The following is a 25,160-nucleotide window of genomic DNA, read 5'->3' as shown; positions in this document are numbered from 1 at the left end:
TTTGCAAGGGAAAATTGCCATTCTAGAGACATCTGCTGCAGTCTTCTGTCTTAAAACATTACAGTGCATGTAAATCTTCAGTGTTGCTGATACACTGCAAATTTATACCATATTCAGGAATAACTGTCATCAGACACAGACAATATGGATTTTTTTTAATTCTAGGTTAATTTATGGAATGAGAAGACGAGAAAAGATCGAAGCTTTATGGAAAAACAAGTTGTGTGGTCTTCTGATTCAGAAATGAGGAGAAATGCAGCCATCTGAAATGGTCATGAACCCCAAACAGGTCTTCCTCTCCGTGCTGATATTTGGAGTAGCGGGGCTACTCCTCTTCATGTATCTTCAAGTCTGGATTGAAGAACGACATACAGGTAAAAAATTGTAATTATAGTGGCTATTTTTAATTAAACAAGCTGTGATGTTTATAGATATAAAGTAAAAGTATTTCCAACAATAAAAAATTGAGTCACAAACCAAAATTCCCAGATTCTAAAAGAAGGGAAGTTTGTACAGCTCTGGTGGACATTTGCTTGGCAGCTTAGCACTTGGAACTTTTTTTGTCTCAGTAGGGAGCAACCAGGCCACATTGACCCAACAAGAACTGCTTGTAGAGAATTTGTCTACAAATGAGTAATGTTTATCTTACTTCTGTTCAGTAAGCATCAGAACAAGGTTAAAAAGAGCTAAATATGCAGAAAGCTATTTAATTCCTCTTAATTTTTTGGTTGGTATTCAGTGTGGAAATTCCCAATGCCTTCCCTATAAAGCAAGGGTTAAATGTTTTTTGTAAAGGGCTAGATGCTAAATATTTTAGGCTTTGCAATCCATACATTCACTTTCACAACTGCTAATCAACTCTGTCAGTTATAGACAAAAATCATCCATAGAAATATGTAAATGAGTTGAACAAGCTTTGTTTCAATAAAAATTTGTTTATAATAGCAAACGGTGGGGTCGGTGCTGTGGCATAGCTGGTAAAGCCACTGCCTGCAGCGCTGGCATCCCATATGGGCACCAGTTCAAGTCCCAGATGCTCCACTTCTGATCCAGCTCCCTGCTATGGCCTGGGAAAGCAGTAGAAGATGGCCCAATTCCTTGGGCCTCTCTGAACTCTGCATGTGAAAGACCCGGAAGAAGCTCCTGGCTCCTGGCTTTGGTTTGGCACAGCTCTGGCGTTGTAGCCAGTTGGGGAGTGAACCAGCAGATGGAAGACCTCTCTCTCTTTCTGCCTTTCCTTCTCTCTATGTGTAACTCTGACTTTCAAATAAATAAATCTTTAAAAAAAACAAAAACAAGAACAAATGGTGAGCTGGAGTTGGTCCACAGGCAGGCAAGAGTTTACTGATTTCTGCTATATTCATCTGGTATTTTCATCATTCAGTTTGCAATTCCTGCACATTAAATGCACTCAATGATTGTTAAAATGGAGAGCTGACGCCGTGGCTCACTTGGTTAATCCTCCACCTGCGGTGCCAGCATCCCATATGAGTGCCGGATTCTAGTCCTAGTTGCTCCTCTTCCAGTCCAGCTCTCTGCTGTGGCCCAGGAGGGCAGTGGAGGATGGCCCAAGTGCTTGGGCCCCTGCACCAGCATGGGAGACCAGGAGGAAGCACCTGGCTCCTGGCTTCGGATCAATGCAGCAAGCCGGCTGTAGCGGCCATTTGGGGAGTGAACCAATGGAAGGAAGACCTTTCTCTCTGTCTCTCTCTCTCTCACTGTCTATAACTCTACCTGTCAAATAAAAAAAAGTTTATATTTATAATGATAGTAGCATTATTTTTTTGAAGAAGATTTATTTATTTATTGCAAAGAGAATTACAGATAGGAAGAGGCAGAGAGGTCTTCTGTCTGCTGTTTCATGCCTCAAATAGCCACAACTGCCAGAGCTATGCCAATCCGAAGCCAGGAGCCAGGAGCTTCTTCTAGGTCTCCCATGTGGGTGCAGGGACCCAAGGACTTGGGCCATCTTCTACTGCTTTTGCAGGCCATAGCAGAGAGCATGATTGGAAGTGGAGCAACCAAGACTGGAACTGGAACCTATATGGGATGCCAGCACTGCAGGTGGTGGCTTTACCCTCTATGCCACAGTGCCGGCCCTGATAGTAGTATTGTTAAACCAAATGACTAGAACATCACAGAAATTTATTCATACAGCTATCGTCAAATACAGTTTTTTACCATTGACAGATAGATTATGGCTTATGATTTTTAAGGAACATAAAGTAAAAAAAGGAAAAATTCTTTTTTCAATATTTATTTATTTGAGAGGCAGGCATACAAATAGAGAGAGAGACAGAGACAGAGAGAGAGAAAGAGAGAGAGATCCCATCTGCTGTTTCACTTCCCAAATGTTGCAATTGCCAGGCTTGTGTCAGGGTCAAAACTGATAATAATCCAAGTCTCCCATGGTGGCACAACCATTCAGTTATGTGGTCATCACCACTGCTTCCCAGGATCTGTTTTAGCAGTAAGCAGGAGTAATGAACAAGAGCCAGAGATCAAGCACAGGTACTCTGATACAGGTTATATGTATCTAACCAGTGTGCCAACCACTAGGCTAAATGTCAAACCCTGAGAAGAACAATTTCTTTTTTTTTTAATTTTTAAAAATTTATTTGAAAGAATCACAGAGAGAGAGGGACAAAGAGAGATGTCTTCTATCTGCTGGCTCACTCCCCCTATAGCTCAATGGCTGGGGTTGGGCCAGGCCAAAGCCAGGAGCAAGAAGCTTCTTGTGGGTCTCCTGTGTAGATGCAGGACCCAAGTACATGGGCCATATTCCATTTCTTTTCAGACACATTGAGTTGGATAGGAAGAAGAGCAGCCAGGACTCGAACTGGCACCCATATGGATGCCGGCGTCACAGGTGGCAGCTTTGCCTGCTATGCCACAACACCAAACCCAAGAGAAGAACAATTTCTTAATTGTCTCAAATTGTGGACTACTTAAACTATTCTAGATATAAAATCTTTAAGAATCTGTTCTGAATGGGTGCCTGGTTCTAGTCCTGGTTGGGGTGCCAGATTCTGTCCCGGTGGCTCCTCTTCCAGACCAGCTCTCTGCTGTGGCCCAGGAGGGCAGTGGAGGATGGCCCAAGTGCTTGGGCCCCTGCACCAGCATGGGAGACCAGGAGGAAGCACCTGGCTCCTGGCTTCGGGCCGGCGCAGCGCCGGCCGTTGCGGCCATTTGGAGAGTGAACTAACGGAAGGAAGACCTTTCTCTCTGTCTCTCTCTCTCACTGCCTATAACTCTACCTGTCAAAAAAAAAAAAAAAAGAATCTATTTTGAAACACAATTCAGTACTGTCAGAAATATAATTTTAATAGTTGTTTCCATTTTTAAGTCCTTTCTTTGATTTATTATGATAGGCACTTCAGATTTATATAATTTAATTTAAGTAGTAACCCTTCTGAAGAGAGATTGAATTTAATTATTTTCTGGAGAACGTATAATGTGTTGTCAAAACATTCTTAACTCCCATTACATTTACATTAACTACAATATTATGCTAAATGTTCTATGTCACTGAAATAATCTCTCAAACTAACATCATATTTTGTGAAACTACCTGTCATAAAATATATAGACTAATTTCGCCTTGAAATAAAGTTCCTGACATGGATCTTGCCTCATAGGAAGCCTTCAGTAAGTTCATATTGAATATATGAATAAAAGAAGAATTACAAGTTTAAAAGCTCATTGCAGAAATAGATCCTGTCACATAGGAAGTCTTCAATATGTTTAGTGGTTGATTGATTGACTAAAAGAATGAATGGGTTGCAAACTACAAATGAGTAGCATTCATCCTCCTTTGGTCAACCAAGCATCAGATACAAGACTGGAAGAAACTAAATGTATAGGAAACTATTTAATTCCTGTTAAGTTTTGTGTTGATGCTCAAAATTGATATAGAAATTATTAATGCTATTATTATAAAGCATGGTTGGCAAATCTTGTCACATAGAAAACTTTCAGTAGTTGCATGTTCAGTGAATGATTAACATAATGAATGGATTGAAAAGTCACTGCAGATAATAGAATGGAATGTAGCAAAAGAGGAAAGATCAAAAATGTTACATTATCAGGTTTGCTAGTACTGTTATTTCACAAGAAAAATATTATGGAACTCTAATCCACATAGGAAAATACATTCATACATACAGACTGTTGCAAAGGAGAAATATGGTTTAGTCTATCAGTAAGAAGCTACCTAATGCCCAAGAAAACCATCAAGTTATTAAACAATGCACTATATAGAAAATGCGTTTTGCAAATTATTTCCACAGGCATCAATAGCTGCCATTTATTGAGAGCTTAATAACCACCAAATGTTCATATGTATTTTCTCTAATCCCAATATCTTACTAAAATGAAGATATTTTAAGTTTACAGATGAGAATGCTAAGACTCAAGGGGGATACGGGACTTATCCATAGCCTCACATGCATAGCAGTTGGTGCAGAGGAAAATCGCAAGTCAACACAAGTTATGTTGCTGCAGGGTACTTGTCTCTACTCTTGTGTATTGTCTCTGTGATTGGAAAAGGTGACTACTAGAGAAGTACATATAAAGCAATGGATGAAATTTAAGTGGCATGTCCATAGGTACAAAGCTAAGAATTTTTGAAGTATGACCAATATACAGGTTTTGCTGTTCACCTTATGAACCCTAAAAGGATCTTGTAGCCAAAATAGTAGACAAGATAGATATACAATAAATGTGATAGCATTAGTAGTGATATTTTAAAACCATTGAAACTGATAAATTAAGCAACAAATAAGTTCATAGGTATATAGTCTCTTCAGCACATTGAAATCTTAATTTGGGTTAATCATTTTCCCAAGTCTAGGAAAATTATTTTTCTCTGTTAATATTGGCTGGCAAAACATTTAGCATTTATTCTCTTAAAAGTTATTTGTAATTTGCTAAAAGTGCTTTATTTATTTTAAATAAAGAATATACTTTACAAACTACTCATGACAGTAAGCATAAATTAATTTCTTTAGACAATTAGTTCACTGAAGAAAAGTTGCATCATTTTTCAACAAGACTTCCCTCTGGATTTCCACCTTCTTTTAGGTTAGTGCTTTGTGTTGTCATTGTACAGTGTCCTAGGTACACAGGTACCTTTGTATTTAAATGTATTTCAAATAATATTGGGGACATCAGACATTTTTAAAGGCAAACTTTTTTATAAATCATAAACATCTGGATATGTGCTTTGATGTTAGAATAAAAATTGGGAAATATGTCTCTTGGAAACTTTACAACTGGCACAATTTTGGAAGATGAAATGCTCTTGGTTCCTTGGATTTTCAGTAACTAATGTGTGTTTTTAAAATCTGAGTGCTTTTGTTCTCTTATACATTCCAGTTCTGCAAGTATTTGAGAACTCTAATTTCTCTCCATATCTTTTATTTAAGGGCTTGAAAACCTAAGTTATCAACTATGTTCTAAGCATCCTTGTTTTCCTCATGTTTATTCTATTAAAAATAAAATTTCTGGAACTGGCACTGTGGGAAGGCAGGTTAAGCCATCATCTGCTGTGCCAGCATCCCATATGGGCACTAGTTTGAGTCCCAGCTGCTCCACTTTCAACCCAGCTCCCTACTGAAGTGCCTGATGGTGTATGTGTTTGTGGCAGGAGGAGTCAGTGAAAGATGTCCCTGATCCTTGGGCTCCTGCACTCATGGAGGGGACAGGAGGAAGCTCTTGGCTCCTGGCTTTGGCCTGGCCATTTGGGGAGTGAACCAGCAGATGGACAATCTATCTCTCTCTTTTTCTCTCCACTCTATGTAACTCTACTTTTCAAATAAATATTTAAAAAAGATTCCTTAGAATTCCAAAATAAATCTTAAATATGCTCTGATATACCAGTAAAGGATAATGTAAAAAGAGGTTTTTTATGGATGTGAAGAGGAAAAATGTATGACAGAGAAATTAAACCTATCCATTTACACAACAGAGAATACCATAGCACCATCCACTTCATTATCATCAGTTAATATCCATTAATTAATTATCCATTTCTTTGGGATTTTTTGAGTTGTTAAGAATACAACTCTTCTATTTAGAAGGAGGATAAACATCTCAGATTTCTCAGGTGTTAGTTTTGGAACCATGTGCAAACTTCTTAGCCTCTCTCAGACTTAGTTTCCTCATCTGTGACATGAAGATAATAATAACAGTAATTCCCACAAAGGCTGGCAGATGAGATTAAAGGGGACAGTACTTACAGTGCGGTGCCTGGCAAGCAGTGGTGCAGTGAATGTGAGCTGCTGTTATTACCCTGAACATATGCAGAGCATCTGCAGACTGGCCTTTTCTGAGTTTTCATAATGATGATTCAGCCACAATTCAGCTTTTCTGCATTGTGCCCAAGCTTGTGCCTTAACTGATTGTGGAAAAAAAAATTTTTTAAAGTAAAAGAACAAAACTCAGTTCCAGTTTTAGTTGGGAGAATCTATCTGGTATAGAGCCATGCTGGCTCCTGATATAGAAGTTGGAAGGAGAATGGTGAGAATCAGTGCAGAGAGAGGCCTCGTCAGTGGGTGCATCCTGGGTCAGCACAAGCTGTCTCCAAGGTCAGTGTATTGGTACATTCAACAGTACTCCTTGAAGACAATTGCAGGTGCCAAGCAGTGTGATGAATACAGGAATACAACAGTGAGACAGAAATAATCTGTTTTCTCAAAGAAATTATAGTCAAGTGAATTGTAAGGAAGACAACGTCCTGAGTCCAGGCCAAGGTGTTGGTACAAAAGGAACGTCCATTGTGAAAGAAAGAAGACAAGTCCTTCATTACAAGCAAAATAATGAGTTGGAAGCAGCAGACAAGAGCCCACTCATTGTCCCGTGAGAGAACTGCTGACCAAATAGAAGCACTAGCAGGAGTGGAGTCAGGTGGTAGGGAGGATTAGCAGGCACCAGAGAGCCAGAACAGAGAACTATAGGAAAGAGGTAGTAATAATGATGCCTGGTTCAGGATAAATCACAATGGCTCACTTTTCCACCCCAGTTACTGTTCCAATGTGCAATTCAGTGTTCTTTCTCTAGGTAGACTCTGACTGCCCAATAGAATAAATACCAAAAGGCATGGTGTGTAACCCTTTAGTATGTGTAATAAGACAGAGAAGATCCCAGCTTTGGAAAGGAATTTAAATATCCTCTTGTACATGATGAGCTATGGTTTGAGTATCACCTCCAAAATTCATGTTGAATTTTAATTCCTATTGGAAGGTATCAGAAATTTAATACACGGTAGTTTGAGGGGGGATCTTTGGGAGGCAATTAATGTTAAATAAGGAGATAAAGATGGGCCCCTAACCCAGTGGGACTGTAGCTTTCTACAAGGAGAGACCTACGAGGAGAGAAGATACTCGATGCTCCTGGCCACGTGATGCTCTGTCTCAGCTCAGGAAACTGCGGAGTCACCATTAGCAAAAAGGATGTTGCCAGATACAGCTGCCTGATCTTAAACTTCCCAGTCTATATAGTTATGAGCCAAATCAACTTCTTTTCCTTATTAGTTACTCAGTTTGGATATTCACACAGAGCAACAGAAAGCAGAGTGAGTCATTGACTTTTTTTTTTTTAATATAAATTCAATGACATCACCCCCCTGTTGAAAACTTTTCAATGTTAGCTCATCACTTTAACAAACACAAGAGGTCTTCAGTGTGTTCAGGAAACATGCATAGCATGAGAAAAATGTTCATGGATTTATAAATTTATTGTATGAAAATTAAGTTATCTTTTAATTCCATTTTCCATGAACTTTTTGAGGTTGTCTGGTACTTCACCTCTTGCCCACAAAATGATGTAAACTGAAGCATCTGCCTGCTTGGACAGTCTCATCCTTCCTGCACTTGCGATTTATCCCAGTGCCCTCTCTCTTCCTCTACCAAACTGGAGCCTGGGTGCTCTTCACCCACTTCTCACCTGCTAGGGCTTGGCTCAGGTCCCACCTCCTTGAATCATCCCCTTAGCCAGTTTCTCACTCTCCCTCCATAAGAGAAATGATCACAATCAGCAATTGGCCTGTGTCATTACTTTTGGCTTACTTATTACCTACCTTCCTCTCTATTTAATGAGCTCTATATGACAGAGACCTTGTTTCCTTGTTTTCCTGACTTGTCCCAGTGTCTCCTTTCCCTAGCATTGACCCTAATGTGTGCTAGGTCACTCAGCAGCATTGCTGTGGGGTTGGAGGGGAGATAAACATTGCTGCAGTTGGTTTTCCAACATCCTAGCTAAATGAGCATGTAGACTGGGTTAGAATGTTATGGGGGACAATGAATTCTCTGCTCCCCAAGACATCTCCTTGATTTTTCAGCAACCTACTCAGAAAGCTCCAAATATTAATCATATTAATCAAAACAGTAGTATTCTGAAATTCTACTTACTCTAACTGTATTCCTGAGACTTCATGGGGTTCCCCCTTGTTCCAAAGCATAGACTGATCATTTCATGAAGAATAAAATTCCAAATTTTTAACCATTTCAAGAAAACAACAGTTCAGGTCACTCTTGTTTAAACCATAAAAGTCACTCTGTTTTTCTTTACTTTTCTAAGATTTACTCATTTATTTGAAAGGCATAATGACACAGAGATAGTGATACAGAGATAGACACACACACACACACAGAGGGCAGAGGCAAAAAGAGGGAGAGAGGAAGAAACCTTCTATCTGCTGGTTCATTCCTCAAATGACCACAGAAACAAGGAGTCTGGAGCTCCATCCAGATCTCCCACATGAATGGCAGCTGCCAAAAGTACTTTGGCCATCATCCACTGATTTCCCAGTGCCATTAGCAGGAAGCTGGACTAGTAGCTGAGCAGCCAGGACTCGAACTGGCACTAGGATATGGTATGTCGGTGTCTTGAGGTCAGCAGCTTAACCCATGTGCACCACAATGCTGGCCCCATATATTTCTTTTAAAACATGATGTATACTGTTCATGTATATTACTTGTGAAAACTTACATACACAGTTTTTAAAATATAAGGCTGTAAAACTCAATACAGATCCCATCTAACAGTTTCTGTTTTTATCTTTTCCTGATATTTTCTAGTTTTCAAGTTTATTCTCAACCATTCAGAACTGAAATAGTTCCCTGGAGGTGTCCTAGATTATAAAAACCTATCTGCAAAGCTTCTAATCATTTTTATTTAAGAACAAGTCTTAGCTATTTACTGATGACATTTTTGTATATTTTCTTTATTCAGCAACTTTTTAACTTCATTCCTACCTCTAATTAGACATTTTTCTGTTTTCTGCCAGTTTCTGTCTGACTTATACCAAGTAAATTCTGATAACTTAGCTAAAGATTCAGCATTAACATCTGGGGTCCATTATTTAGCAGTGAGTTGCCATCAACAGCCTACTAAAGAATTGGAGATCTGTAGTCCTATCTATCCATAACTCATTATAACCAATCTAGGTTATGTAGGACTCTGGTCTCATGCACATTTTGCCTGGGAAGTATATTCTTTTTGTTCAGTGATGTAAACTTGCTATAGACCAAGATTCAAACCCTTTATGCTACTATCACTGGAAAAATAATGAAAAGAGGTGCTACTTTGATTTTTTTCTTTTATAAAAACACAAGTTATCAAAAGTTTTGGTTTTATTTTAACCCTCTTGTGTTTGTATGAAAGTGTAAGGTGGTAACTACATTCCACTCCAGATAAAGTGAAACCACCATATACTTTTTTCTCAGGTAATGGATTCTGGTTTCACAGGCAAAGTGGTCTGAAGTTTCTAAGAAAGCTTCATCTTGTTTTGTGTTCCTTGTTTTTGTTTTGTTTTTCCAAACTAAGTATTCTTTCTTTCTGTACACGGGAGCAATTTTTCCACATGCAAAGCTGTGCTTGCAGACTGGATTTGCTTAGTTCTTGTCTCCTGAGCCTCTCTGTTGGTAGACTGTTCTCTTCTAAAATCAGGCTATAGGTACCAATGGTGATGTGGCTGTCATGATAATGTACTTCCTCTGCGAATAACTTTGCCTACCTGAACTACAACAAAACCACTTTTAACATGGGAGGATTTTATGTTTACTGTCAATTATATAATCGGGAAAATAAAATTGCTCTTCTTTAAAAGTCACTCCTTTGAATTGCTTCCTCAGATTTCAATGAACATGGCAAACATTTTTTAATCAAATGAATGCATGCTCTTGCTGCCCACCTCTGGATACCACCACACACCCATTTTTACCTGATTGTCCCCATGTCAAGGCATTTGTGCTAGCTGTTCCTTCTTCTGGAACTCATTTCCTTGACTGTCTCCATTGCTGGCCTCTCCCAATCCTTTAGGGCACAGACTTAAATGTCACCTTCCCCGAACATCCTACATAAGGTGTCTAGCCCCTGATATTTTTTTTTTCACAACACCTGCTCTCTCAGTCTCTAAAGTTTACTTTGTGGTGCTTATCCCATCTGTGTCTTTGTTTTTGCTTACTTACATGTGGTCTACCTCTCCAGTTAGACATGAGTTTCGAGAGGATGGGGAACTTGTATATTGGTCACCACTGTACCTGCAGTTGCCCCTTCCTTACAGGTGCTGATTTCTTTATTTTAACTATTTGAAAGGCAGAGTTACACATACACATACACACACACAGTGCGGGGGGTACCTTCCATGTGCTGACTCATTCCTCAAATGGCCATATTTGCCAAGGCGGGGCCAGACTGAAGCCAGGAGCTTCTTCTGGGTCTCCCACATGGGTTCAGGGGCCTAAGCATTTCAACCATCTTCCACTGCTTTCCTAGGTACATTAGAAAAGAACTGGACAGAAATTGGAGCAGCTGGAACTTGAACTGGCACCCATATGGGATGCCAGTGTCACAGGCGATGGCTTTCCCTACAGCATCACAATACCAGCCTCTTTAAAAAGTTTATTTATTTATTTATTTGGAAGCCAGAGAGAGGGAGAGAGAGAGAAAGAGAGAGAGAGAGAGAATCTTCCATCAACTGTTTCACTCCTCAAATGCCTACAACAGCCAGGGCTAGGTCAGCTGGAAACCAGGAACTTTATCCAGTTTTTTCATGTAGGCGACTGGAACCCAAGCACATGGGCTGTCTTCTGCTGCCTCCAGGCACACTAGCAGGAAGCTGGATCAGAAGAGATGGGGCTGTCTCAGGCATTCCTTTTATGGGATGTGGGCATTCCAAACAGAAGTTTAACCCACTGCACCACAATGCCCATTCTGCAGGTGCTGATTTCATTACTGGTTTCTTCAGACACCCCCAGCACCACTCAAATTCAGTTCTTATTTTCACTCATCCATCTACCTATGACTTGGTTGTCCCTCGCTGTCGTAACTCTCTGCTCAAGCTTGTCCAAGTCTCCAGTGTTGTCCCCTGCTTTTCCTCATGCCTCAGAGTGAAGGAGTAATAAATGATATTGTTACTTACAATTTTTGGAAACTAAACAACAGTCAACAGCCAAGTTTGTATCACAGTTGATCCCTTTGTCAAACCAAATAACATGTAGAGCTGCTCAGATGATTCCTTTGGGAACAGCATTGCCAGGGGAATACATATGCCATAGTAAAATATGTGTACATTCAGGGAGGCTGGGTCAAGGGCAAGCTTTATTTACTTGCTAAAAGGGAAACACTAATAGAAGCTGCTTCATAGGTCTTGGAGACTAGAGGCAAGAATTGATGTCAGTTCATTGGTGGAGATCCTTTTTTTATATTTTAATTTTTAATTCTTAACAGATTCAAAATAATTTGTAGATAAAATTTGTAGAATATCATAATATTCCCTTCTTCTTTTCCTCCCTCCCTTTCTCTCTCCCCCTTTCTCCCTCCCATCCTCTTTTTCTTCCTTTCTTCTTTTTTTTAGTTTTGAGATAACTTATTTTAAAATTACATTACATTAAAAAGGCCTAGTATCTCACCAAATAATAAGCTTAACAAGTAAAAAGCAAAAAGACATAGTTTAATGGGAATAGAGGCAATGGCTATCAATAATAATTGAATGGAAAAATGACCATTTCACCGATATACAGTAAATTTTAATCATAGATCATTAAAACTATAGTAGTATAACATTCTTAACCATAGGTTTGACAGTTATAAAATGCTGTATTGTAAAACTATATTTTCAGCAATACTGAAACACACAGATATTTCTTTCTTTTTTTGTTTCCTATATTTTAGCTTCCACATATAAAGGAAAACATGCAGTACTTGTCTTTCTGGGTCCAACTTATTTCACTCAATATGGTGTTCTCTAGTTATGTACATTTTGCTACAAATGCTAAAAATTCACTCGTTTTTATAGCTGAATAATATCCCATTGGTTATATATATCACATTTTCTTTATCCATACTGCTGATGATGGACACCTTGGTTGGTTCAAATTTTGACTGTTGTGAACAGTGCTTCTATAACATGGTGGTGCAGGTATTCTGTAGTACATTCTGTTCAAGTCTTTTGGGTATATGCTCAGTAGTTGGATCACTGGATCATATGGCAAGTCTATTAAGAAATCTCCACACTGCTTTCCACAGTGGCTGCACTAATTTACATTCCCACCAACAGTGTATACTTGTTGTCCACATCCTTGCCAGCTTTTGTTACTCTGTTTCTGATTTTAGCCATTCTGACAGGGAATAAGGTGATACCTCGTTGTGGAGGTACTGTTGTTAGGCAAGTTTTCTGTTGAGAGTGTCTTGTCTGACTTGCTGCCAATTTAAAGAGTGTTAAACACTTTCACTGAAATGTGTGCCTAAGTGTGCGGCATGCACATCATGAGGTATGTGTAAAACGCAAAGGGATTTCTAGTGGGGCTGCCAGAAAGTTTTCTAGCTTTGGGACACTACTTTTTCTCAGGCAGGCAAAAGCCCTACTTCTATATATGATTTCAAGCTTCAGTTTTGTCTGGATCTAGCAAGCTTGATTTTAATTTGGTATGAGCAACTTTCAAAACTTCAACATAATGGAGATTTTCTCTAGGGTGCAGTGTCTTCCTTGATGCCAGAAAGGTGTTACCTGCACACATTAACTTTTCCTTTCACTATGTTTTGTTTGTTTGTTTGTATATTTGTTTGCAAAGTAATAAGGTTTTATTGGGAACAGGGCATCTGTCAGAATGGAAGGGATAGAGAGTACCCAATCAATCAGATTAGGGGAAAGCAAGGTTACATGGTTGAATGGAAAGAATACACCTGGGCAGGCCAAACAGACAGCTCATAAGAAAGCAGAGAGCTGAGTGTGCAGTCTTTGGACACCGGATTTTTAAGGGAGTCTCTTTACCCTCTCCCACTTCTCAAGGACAAAGGATGGGGAGCCGTGGCAAAAGGGTTTGTTGGGTAAAAATTAGCAAATTCCTCCCCAGATTTGCTGGCAACTGGCAGAGCAGAGGGGCTTCCCTTAGGCATCTGTGAAAGTTTTATTGCCCCATGTTATCAGGTCAGGTAACCCATTTGGTCCTGAGGAGAGAGAATTCTCCTGGGAGCTTTCCTTGGGTGAAGGACTGGGACCACCTAGAAGGTTATCAGGGTCTGAGCAGGACATTGAAGTTCAAAATGCACTTCTGGGACTTCCAAAGCTGATGCTGGTATCTTCAGGCCCTTCTCACACAAATAGGCTAATTTTTAACTTCTTATCTAACGTTTCCCCCCATCAAGAGAAAATATCCATAATCTAATGGGGATAAATGGCCAAAGGTCCATTTTCTGTAGCTAATGTGGAATCTGACAAATGGGTGTAGAGATGGATATGGGTATTTTTTCTCTTGCTATCTGTCCTATGGTGTTTGAGAGTTGCCTCAGGAAGCATTGTCCTGCTTGGTCCAGAGGGTTGATCATGTTGTCTGATGAGGTAGCCTGGAAGCCCTGTCTTAGAAGCACCTGGAGCTGGATGGCTTGTCTTCTGTTAGAGACAGAACAAACAAGGATGTTAAAGCACAATAGTCTACAGAGAAGCAGAAAGAATGTGGACACTAGGTCGCCGAAGAGAGGCAATGACCAGGATTTCCATGACCAGATGTGAGGTTAGGCCACATATTTTAGCCTTGTCTGACCTGGTCCTGGAGTTGTCTGGTCTTGTCCAAGAAAGCATGAACATGATTTTGTACCCATCTAGTTTGACCCTAGCACAGGGCATTTTCTTGGGCAGCAGGTAGCAGGTCTAGGGCCTGCCTGTTTTGAAGGACTGAATTAGCAATTCTTTTGTGAGAGCTCTGGTCATGGCAGCTTTTCAATGGATGAAAGCTGTGCTTTCTTTGTTTGTTTTTCCCCAAGGAGGGGGCTCTGCTTTGGCTCCCTGTTGAGAGCCTGATTTAGAAACTGCTATTTCCCTGTATCTAGGAATCTGTAACCTGTTAGGAAAATACTGGGACTGCCTGAAGTTTGTAGAAGTAAGAATTTGCTACATGGCCCTTATCCTCTCTGGAGCTTGTTTTCTCTCCCCAGAGGTGAGGATAAGGGTTAAATAATTAACTCTCTAGTGGACCAGCTATGCCCTCTCACCCCCTCATGCCTAGTAGCCATGTTTTGCTAGGGTGTTAAGCAAATGTAGGGGACCAGGGTCTCAGGCTGGGAAAGGAAACAGACTAATAAACCATTTGCATTTAAACATGTACCTTGGTTTGTCTTTAACAAAGGCTAGATTATCATTTAGCAAACATGTTATAAGGAAAAGTCAAAACTTGAATGAGGAATCAATAAGGTCATCAGGATGACCTTCTGAGGTCTTGCAATTTTAAAATGCATGTGACTATCGTTTATGTTTAAAAAGATTTAACAAATGAAAGTTTCAGAAGCCCTCCATATTGAAGGCAAGGTTTTGTGTGCAAAGTACTGACCTTCAGCTACTAATTTCTAACATGTTTGTGTTTCTGGACAAGTTAATCTCCACAGAGTTTGGTTTGTTTTCTTCTCCCATTTCCATACCTTCTTTCTTTGCTTCTTGTGGTAACCGCATCCTAAATTTGATGTTTATCATCACATTCCTATCTGTGAATGTCTGTATACTCTTTTAAACTCATGCATGTACGGTTCTGTGCTGCAAAGTAATGTTTTCATCAACAACACACAAGATATACAATTGAGGTCCTATATGATTATATGAACTGGTGACTTTATAGCTAGTCTTAATCACAGTATGCTAAGTAGAGTACACTTACTGTGTGCAAGTACTCTCTAGAATGTACATACAATGACAAAATCAGCTAAGGATATATTCTGCAGAATATGTAGCCATCTTTAAGTAACACATGATTGTATACCCTCTTTCACATTGCAGCCATATACAAAAGGTGTCTATCTGTATATAACCTTTTACAATTCACTTTTCTACTCAATAGTATTTTTGAGATTTATTTATGTTGATATTTGTAGTTATAATCCATTCGCTTGACTTCTAGATAATATTTCATTATATGAATATGCTGCAATTACTTAATAAATCCATTCTGCAACTGATACATATTAAACTTGTTTTATCATTTCTGCTGCCATATATCATTCTGCTAAGAATATCATTATACCATCACTGTGTTCACATGTTTAAGAATTTCTGTATGCAGCTGAATTTTACATTCTCCAATGTTCCATCTGCTTCAAAATTCTGTGGTCTAATATCTTTTCCTCTGTTCCTGAAAATCCAAATCAGAACTTCACAAAACACTACAATTGTTCAATGATTATTCTAGTGAAACACGCACATAAATATCTATTTATATACACTGATTTCCACTAAGAATTAGAGCAAAATAGTATAAGGCACAAAAATCTGTTCTCATGGTATTTCTTATTTTATTAGTATGCCAACATAGTAGTTAACAGTTCATTGAAAATCAATTGAAATAATTTCCAGGTCATTAGTGTGAATTTTGAATGTGAGGGGAAGGACCTCACTCACTAAATAATTCATGGCAATACTAAAGTTAAGTTCTGTTAGAAAGTATTGATTGGATATGCTAGTCCAAACTCTATAATTTTCCAACTAAAAGAAACTTTTTCAAATGCTGAAGAATCATCTAGTCTCAGCCTTCTCCCTTATAGAAAAACAACTGAAAGGATTAAATTCATGAAGTCCATTACAAAACTGACACTAAACTATGATTCCTGGTAACTACGTTTCCACAAAATACTCCTCCCCTTTCCTCCTCCTATTCTCTCTTTCCCCTTAAGACCCAAAAGGGCTCAAGACATGGAGATAATTGGTTCATTTCCCAAAACAACTGGATAAAACCATCGTCTGGCTAAGAAGTTTAGCAAACAGATATGTCACCAGGAGCAAGAACATGGCTTCTGTTCTCTAGTTGCAAATCTGCTCAGAGGAGAGCTTAGTGTTGGAACAGCCCTTACTTCCAGTGTTCAAAGTACAGAACCAATATCTCTGGGAGCAGCTTACTCTGTGGCTTTCTTTTCAAACAGATCTTTCAAGAATAAATGGAGCAGCTAAGAGGTTTGTTAAGAAGTTGTGTGATATTTAGTTCATCACAGATTAAACTATTAAACCTGAAAAGACAACATGGATCATTCTTAAATAAGAGAAGGACTTTAGGTTCCATTAAATATACCATTGTTTTTCTCCAAGTCACAACATTAGAAATGTTATTGTGTTTTGCATGTGGGGTTTCAAGTTCATTTTTCTGTGCTGGTTCTGTTACCAAGGAATGGCAAGATCCTTGTCTTTGCGCAAGAAAGAATTCAGGCGTGAGACACAGAGTAGTGGAAAGTAAAATAACAAAGTTTATTAGGGCAGGAACATAGTGGGGAGAGTACACTTGGGCAGGCCAGGTGGGCTGCTCAGCAGTGAGGCAGAGGGCTGAGCACGAAGTCCGGTTGAGGCGGGGGCGGGGGGGGGGGTTGTTAAGGGGATAGGTCTTGCCTCCCCACCTCTGCTCCTCTTGGAACAAAGGACTTTTTGGATGTAAATATGAAAAATTCCTATCTGAGTCTCCCCCCCCCCCAAGTTATCAGACAGGGGGAAGCCTGGCTGGAGCTGCCCTGTTAGAGGGTTAGAGGAAGGATAGGCAAGACCCCCTGGAAGATCAGGATCTGGAGCAGGATATTTGAAATGCAGATACTGGGCTGCACCTGGAAGATTATCAGGCAGAAGTGATGGGGACCCCCGCCTGGCAGGTTATCCGGTAGAAGGGGCAGGGCAGGAAGCAAATACTGGGCTGCCCCTGGAAGGTTATTGGGATGACTTTGAGATGCATATGCTGGACCTAGATGTCATCTCTTTAGGCCTTTGCCACACACATATAAGCTCATATCTGACTTCCTACCTAACAGTTCCACAGACAGAATCAATCACTAGTCTCCTGACTACTATTTCTCAATCTTTTAGCACCATCTCTTATTGCATGATTCAGCCTGGGTTGTAAACATTTGCTTTCATACTTACCTACTTCCCTTCTTGCAGGGCCTCTGAGCGTCAGTACCACGGTAGACCCCAACAGAGGGTTCCAAACAAAGAAATGGAGGAGAGATTCCAGAAAGTGAGAGTAGTCAATGGTCTACCCTGGACACAAAACAAATCACATCTTTGTTATAGTCACCACCTTCTAGATCTGTTTGTGACCTTTGCAATGCTAGATATTTCATTTTTCCGGTTCCCAAGAATTAAACAACTTCTGAGTCTCTTATCATACCAAAACCCACCTAGGCATTAATGTATAATGCAGAAACCATTAAATTAATGATTTCCATATTAATGCAGCAGTATCTTTCCAGTGGCAAAAATAGCTATCTGCACAAGCCAGTCTTCCCCCACTTCCCTAATTACAAAATGTTGGGGGGGCAAAAGACTCTTTTTGGAGTCACTAAGTGATTGGAATACTCTTACAGGAATATTTGCTAAGATCATGAAGAATCAAATAAACACTTTCATGTATATATTTCATGGTGTCATCCCCCAAGGTCAGTCCTGCTGTTTTTTTTTATCTGGCAACCGTAGACTATAATAGAAAATTGCACATGACATATTGGCACCATTTATTCTGATGAGCCGTTTATGCTACCTGGTAATCCTATATTCCTCATTGAGTTTTTTTTTTTTTTTTTTCTCTCCTGGTTGCCAGAGAGACAATTGCTGATATGTTGCATTCTCCTTGGTGCTCCAAGCAATCTCCCTGTGTCTCTCTGCAAATGGCCTCTCCTTCCACTTCACTGGAAAGAGATGGTTAGCAGCAGAGAAAACCAGTGGAGTTTCCTGCTACCAAGATACAAACTCGTCAAATTCCACCCCATTCCTCGCTCTTCTTTCAGCTTCCTCCTCTTGCTCCTCCTATTCTTCCTTTTTCTTCTCCTCCTCCTCCTCTAATCATCATTCCTCTTCTTTGCCTTATTCCTGCTCTTTCTTTTCCTTTTCCTTTTCCTGCTCTTTCTCCTTATCCTTCCACTCACATTCTGGCATCCAAGGACACCTATCTCTGTGATTTTCTCCATCTTTTATTTATTATCTTCTGTGTCTTAATGTTTTCCTCTATTGCTTCCTTGTCTATATTTCAGCATGGTTCAGTCTTCTCATCTATAAATAAAGCATGACTCAAATATCCAGTCCCTTCAACTACATTTTTCCAATTTCCTAATCCATACCTTCCATCTTCTTTAACTTCTTAAGAGTTTTGAATGATTCCATCTCCACTTTATTACTTTCTACTCACCCTCATCTTAACACCTGCCCCCTCCACTTTTGGTCCTGTTTTCCCCAGCATCCCCCACCATGCACACACACAAATGAATCTTTCCCAGCTCCCATGTTACTGAACATCTTAAAGTGTTAGATACTGCATTAGATACCTCTAAAATCCCATCTTCTGCTGACGTTCATGAAAGCAGCTCCCAGTTTTCTTACTACTCTCTGGCTGCATTCTCAGTTTCCTCTTCAGATTACTCATCCCTTAGATGAGTTGAAGTTCCCCACAGTTCTTCCCACAGCCCTCTTTTTGTCTCCCTCAATGTGTGATCCCTCACAAATCTCTTTAGCACCATTTGCTGTCTGGGTGTCTGGGCTTGATTGCCCTGCAGGCCCTATGAATTCAGTAACCACAAAACAAACTCATCATTTTTCTCCAAGGAATGTTCTTCCTCCAGAATATTCCATTTCACTATTGATGCAATTGCCACACCTAAAGACTTTGTTGTCACTGGTGATACCTACACTTTCCTCTCCCCTCTCTGCTATTCTCAACTAAATATTATCCAGACAAAAATTTTTAGCCACTCTCATGTGTGTCCATTCTTATCCATCTCATTATACAGCCCTAATCCATGTCACAATTATTATTTTTAGGATTGCTCAGCAGCCCCTAAATTAGTCTTTCCCGGGTGACCCTACCCTGCCCCCATCCCATTGTCCTCACATTGAGGTACCTCTGATTGCCCTGCTTAAAACTCTTCATGGTCTCCAAGTGGCTCTCAGGACAAACACAGCTCCATGGTTTAACTGACAAGTCCCTTTGTGGTGTGGACTCTACCTAACTTCAGGATCTTTCTGCCCACATTGCTCACTTTGCACTAAGCCTCCAGCTGTACTAAGCTTCTCCCAGTTTCTTGAATTCACCATCAGATCTCTCAACTCTGCCTTTGCAGATGCTTCCAAATATTTCTTATTTTGCAAATGTTTAATTTGCACCCCTTCTGTACTCCTTGTGCTTCCCCATTAAAGCACTCATGGTGGTAGATTTGGAGTGGTTTTCATATTTATTTATTTATTTGAGAGAGAGTGAGCTCCTATTAGCTAATTCACTCCCCCAGATGCCTGCAACTGCCAAGGATGGGCACGCTGGAGCCAGAATACAATCCAGGTCTCCCACATGGGTGGCAGGGACCCAAAGTAGTTGAGTCATCACTGCTGCTTCAGAAAGTCTGCATTAGCAGGAAGCTGGAGTCAGGAGCCAGAGCTAGATATTTAACCCAGGAACTCTGAAGTGGGACACTGTATGTCTTTTAAAAAAGATTTATTTATTTGAAAGGCAGAGTTCAGAGAGGCAGAGGCAGAGAGGGAGAGAGAGAGACAGAGACAGACAGAAACACACACACACAGAGAATCTTCCATCCTCTGGTTCACTTCCCAAATGGCTGCATCTGCTAGAGCAGGGCCAATCCGAAGCCAGGAGCCTGGAGCTTCCTCTAGCTCTCACAGGTGGATGCAGGGGCCCAAGGACTCAGGCCATCTTCCACTGCTATACCAGGCACACAAACAAGGAGCTGGATTGGAAGTGGAGCAGCCGGGACTCGAACTGGTGCTGCATGGGATGCCAACACTGCAGCCATCAGCTCTAGCTGCTGTGCTACAGTGCCAACCCTGACACTGGACGTCTTGACCACTAGGCTAAATATCCACTTCAGGGGTGATTTTTAATATCATCTGCACCACTGTCAACTCACTAGCTCATGAAACCTGTTGTAGTGGCACTGTGGATATATTTCACCACTGCATCTCCTGTGCCTGACATTTGTTTCCCTTGCACATGACAGGTAGGATTCCATTGACTCAACTTGAAAATGTAAAGTCAGAAATCGGAGACAGATACACAGTCATGTCTTCTTTCATAGTCAGATGCAAGTTTATCACCTTCCCAGCCTTCATACTCAAAGTGATGCTTTGTATCAGAGTCCATGAGAGTCACCATCTCATTTCATGCAGAGGAAAAACATGATTCTGGTCTATCATCATTACATACTTTTGTAAAACTTCTTTCTCATGCAATATTTTAGTGGCTATGTAGTTAAATTTTAGTAGAATGTAATGTTGTAGCTTTTTTATGCAATAAAAATTACAGCTAAAACTTCAAAGCTGCTATGCAGAGTCCTTACCTGTTTTCTAAATGTTACTCTTCTAAAATGTCTTTGCTTCAAGAATATTTAGACCCAGGTGGGTAGCTCATGTTTGTGACTCACAGTATAAAATTACTGTCTAAAATATTTGTAATTTTTTAAAAAGCCAGTAAAGAAGAATGTAGGGGCTGAGTTACCAACAAGGACATTGACATCAATCTTCTCAAGAGGCGTCCTGTTTGTTTGGACCCATCTAGGGGAGAGAATAAAATATATCCAGTGCAGATGCCATTTTCTTCTGTTCAAATGAAATTTAGCTGTTATGTGGGTAGCTACTGGCTACATATTTACTAAAGAATATTAATGGAGAGAGAATTTCCCAGATTAATTTTTCAAAAAATTGAGAACACTAGAAACTAATATAAAAATGGTTCAGATTTATTCAGAAAGGAAGCAGTGCAGAGGGAAATCCCATTTTCCCATATTGTGGCTGTGCCCTGAGCTCAGTGCTTGTAGAAAATGCCTAAGTGTACCCCTAATAAAAACATCACAGTGATAATTGTAGAATTCCAGAGTGCTCAGCAGTTACTATGTGAGCTAAGTTGCAATTAATAGTTATTTGCAAATGAAAAACAATAAGACATAAATACTTATTATTTCATGGCCCTGTGAACAGCTTTCAAATTACATTTATTGTGAGCCATTAATTTGTATAAATTAGGCTCACACAATTTTATATTTCTCATAATATGAAATAAACTTAGATATAAATGATTTTTATCCTAAGATATTCTCGTTGGCTTCCACAGACCCATAACATTATAATTAACTAAGGAAGACATACTTAGTAACACCAAGAAAAGTCCTCAATTTGAAAACTCTGCTCAGATGTATAAAGCCAAAGAACATCTGGTAAAGTGAGAAAACAAGAGTAGGAGCCAGCTTTTATACACTCAATAAACCAATGTAGGTTTTACTAAGCCTTCTTTTAAGTTTGCTCAGGAGAGAGACAAATCCATAAAGCAGTCAGGATGCTTATTATCATGCTGCCAAAAATACACTGGAAACAATAAAATTGCCTTAGAATTTTGGACTCAGAATTTTATGATTGACATTAAGGGTCAATGCCGGCATTTGAGATCTATCCCAGAAGCAATTCAATAATCAACAGAAATCACGAGTCTATTCACTAACCCAGAAGCAGAAAATTAGGTAGAGACCTCTGGTTTGCTTTGTATATATGTCCAGTAATTTAAAGCTAAAGGAAAAATATAATTACAGTATGAAATCCCATAGCCAAAAAGCAAAATGCTATTGTTTTTGAAAGAGATGTCAAGAGTTCTGGAGAATGCAGAATCGGTGAGGAAATGGTGACACACTTAAATGGAAAACTAATGACATTGGAAAATTTAATAGATTTTAATTCTATTTCTTATTCTCCTGAAGTATTTTGCATCAATTATATTGAGCCTATAGTGGCACGTACACATTTTAAAAAATGCAAACAAACTCAGTTTCTACTGTGGCATTATACATCAAAATTTAAATAGCAGAACTCTTAAATTCACAGCAACAGGTAGGCAACTTTGCTTCTCTGTCTCTTGTATTTAAATTTCATGCTCTCCGTTTACAATTGGCAAGAGTCAGATTATCCTTGATTTCTGCCAAGATGCCAAGTTAACTTGGCTGATGTTGAATTTCAGAAGGCAAAGAGTCTTCTTCCCTGAAGCAATTTCTGATGAAGAAGAAAATGAGATCTCAGGTGTATTTTTAGTATCTGGAATTCTTCAATATTCATTTATTCAGTTTTGACTTTAGGGACCCTTTGGATAGTAACTTTTTTTGTGTACTGTGAATAGCACTACTATATGAATCATTATATTAACTTCAAATAATTGTGCTGCATTCTCTACCAGGCAGCCACCTTGTAAGGCTTATATAACTTCATAAAGGCATACATCTTTGTGCATTCGTGTTCTCTGAATATTCATGAGAGTCATTGATGGCCAAGGACTGCAGAGAGGAGAAAGAATTCCTGAGAGACAAGAGAGACGGGGTGTGTAAAATGCAACAGGGTAGTATTTCACCTTTCCAGTCCCTTCTGAACTGTCCAGATCAAGGCTTTTTGGTGGTGGTGGTAGTTTGCAGAATAATCTCGTGGTCGATCTCTGGCCATCTCTTCAGATTCTAGCAGACTACTTTTTGATGTCACTGCATAAAAACTGTCTCTTGCAGTGCCACAATGTTTACACCTGCTTTGGAACAAACTGCTCACCAGCAATTCTGAGAACTAACAAGGTGTCCTGGGAAAATGAGTAAATCTTTTCTTGTTTTTGACATTTCTCCCCAATGCCCGTCAGCCCTCCCAGTCTTCTCCCCTCTTTTGCTCTGCTCCTATGGAATTTAGGAACTATTTATTTATACAAGTGCAGATTTCTGTCTTTTTAAAACATACTTAGCTTCAAAAGATTCATTATTCTCCTACTCATACCATTGCATTGATGCATTGGTGAAAGGGATATAATCGGACTTTTGGGGGATTACTGGACACTTGCTCTGACTATACATGAAGATCAGGACACCCAAAATATCACTGTCAGAGGAGGGACCATAGGGGTGGTAAAGGGGTTATCTTTTGTTAACCAACATAAAAGATCAACACTCCTATAACAAAAAAGACTGATTAATGAGAGAAAAGCATAACAAATTTATGAAGATGCATAAGTATTGGAGTCACAGAAAATGTGAAACCCAATGAAGTATCCAGATGATTGAAGCTTCAATATCGTTCTTTAGGAGGAAGAAGAAAGTGGGGAAGGCAGCCACATTGTAAAGGAAGATGAGGGGCGAAACTGCTATGAACAAGGTAGTCTGAGAGCTACCTTCAGAGAAACAGGTGACAAGCCTGTCTGGGTGTGGTAACAAGTCTCCTCATTTGCTAGTATTTAATCTCTCCAGGTTATTTGATGAGATTCCAAGAGAGGGATTTTAAGATAATTACATTTCCTTTGGGAGAAGTTTTCCTTTTTGGGTAAGGAAACCTCTGAGAGAGCACCTTCTTGTACTTGGAGGAGAAATAGGGAAGGTTTAGGTTCAAGAAGCCTTGATTCTGAGCCTGCTGCTTCCATGCCATGTGTCAAAGCACCACTCATGGAATATGGTTTACCCAACAAGGTTTATGGAGATTAGGTGATTGATAAACTTTTAGTGCAGGTCCATCTCCTAGTGGGTTCTCTGGGTCCCTAACTGCCCCCCACTGGGATTATTTCCCAGGTTCCAGATGCATAAATGGGACAGACATACTCAGCAATTGAAAGAGTCCTCATACTGGGGGTTCTGAGACTATGTTTTATGTAAGAATTTTGCCTGATGTGTGTGATATTTCCTAATATATATATATATATATACTATATATATATACACTATATATATATATAAGATATGTATATATATTTTAGAGAGAGAGAAAAATAAATCCTTGCATAGCACTCAAGGACTCTCACTAGGTAGCTGTGTTGCCTGGACCAGTATGCTAAACCCTGCTACATTTGTCTGATGACCTAAAGTATAAAGAGATTATGATGGGCCAGCGCCGTGGCTCAACAGGCTAATCCTCTGCCTTGCGGCGCCGGCACACCAGGTTCTAGTCCCGGTCGGGGCACCGGATTCTGTCCCGGTTGCCCCTCTTCCAGGCCAGCTCTCTGCTGTGGCCAGGGAGTGCAGTGGGCGATGGCCCAAGTGCTTGGGCCCTGCACCCCATGGGAGACCAGGAGAAGCACCTGGCTCCTGACTTCGGATCAGCACGGTGCGCTGGCCGCAGCGCGCCAGCCATGGCGGCCATTGGAGGGTGAACCAACGGCAAAGGAAGACCTTTCTCTCTCTCTCTCTCTCTCTCTCTCTCTCTCTCACTGTCCACTCTGCCTGTCAAAAAAAAAAAAAAATTTAAAAAAAGAGATTATGATGGAGTTGAGCAACTTTCCTTCCAACTCTAAAATTCTGATCTTTCATTCACTTTCAATGTGTTTGTTTCAGCATTTTTTCTTTGAGCAATCAAACTGGAGATATATTGGGTTCATATCTATTTTTTGTCTTGTAGCCAAATAAAGATGACCTTGCACTCCTGCACATTTTCTGTAATAGATTGTACAATAAAAGCTGAAGCTTTCTTACACTCTTTTGCTTCCATGTGCATCAAATTTGCCTTTTTCCCCTTCTCTCTTTCAGCTCCACCTCTTCATTTTGGAGTTCTTACTAGTTTGACATGAAAAATGTACATTACAAAGTCTGTTGGATAATTACATGAAGGGCAGGGGGTGGGGATGATCTAAATTTCAAATACAGAATAATTACCTAAGTCTTAACTGAAACTAGCATAACATAATTACTTTTTCTCTGTTGACTTT

The 25,160-nt window shown here is 39.8% G+C and overlaps 1 protein-coding gene across 2 annotated transcripts in view; it reads left to right on the top strand.

The window, feature by feature from the left end:
• Window positions 1-253: 253 nt before the first annotated feature.
• Window positions 254-25,160, top strand: part of CHST9 (carbohydrate sulfotransferase 9) — a 250,548-nt gene continuing 225,641 nt past the window's right edge. For both annotated transcript variants that reach the window (XM_062200249.1, XM_062200248.1), the window contains exon 1: window positions 254-374. In XM_062200249.1, coding sequence (XP_062056233.1) covers window positions 254-374 — 121 coding nt within the window. The remainder of the gene's footprint in view (window positions 375-25,160) is intronic.

The sequence above is a fragment of the Lepus europaeus genome, chromosome 9, assembly GCF_033115175.1.
Source record: "Lepus europaeus isolate LE1 chromosome 9, mLepTim1.pri, whole genome shotgun sequence".
In the NCBI taxonomy this organism is placed as follows: Eukaryota; Metazoa; Chordata; class Mammalia; order Lagomorpha; family Leporidae; genus Lepus; species Lepus europaeus.
This window is presented reverse-complemented; position numbering and strand designations above follow the sequence as displayed.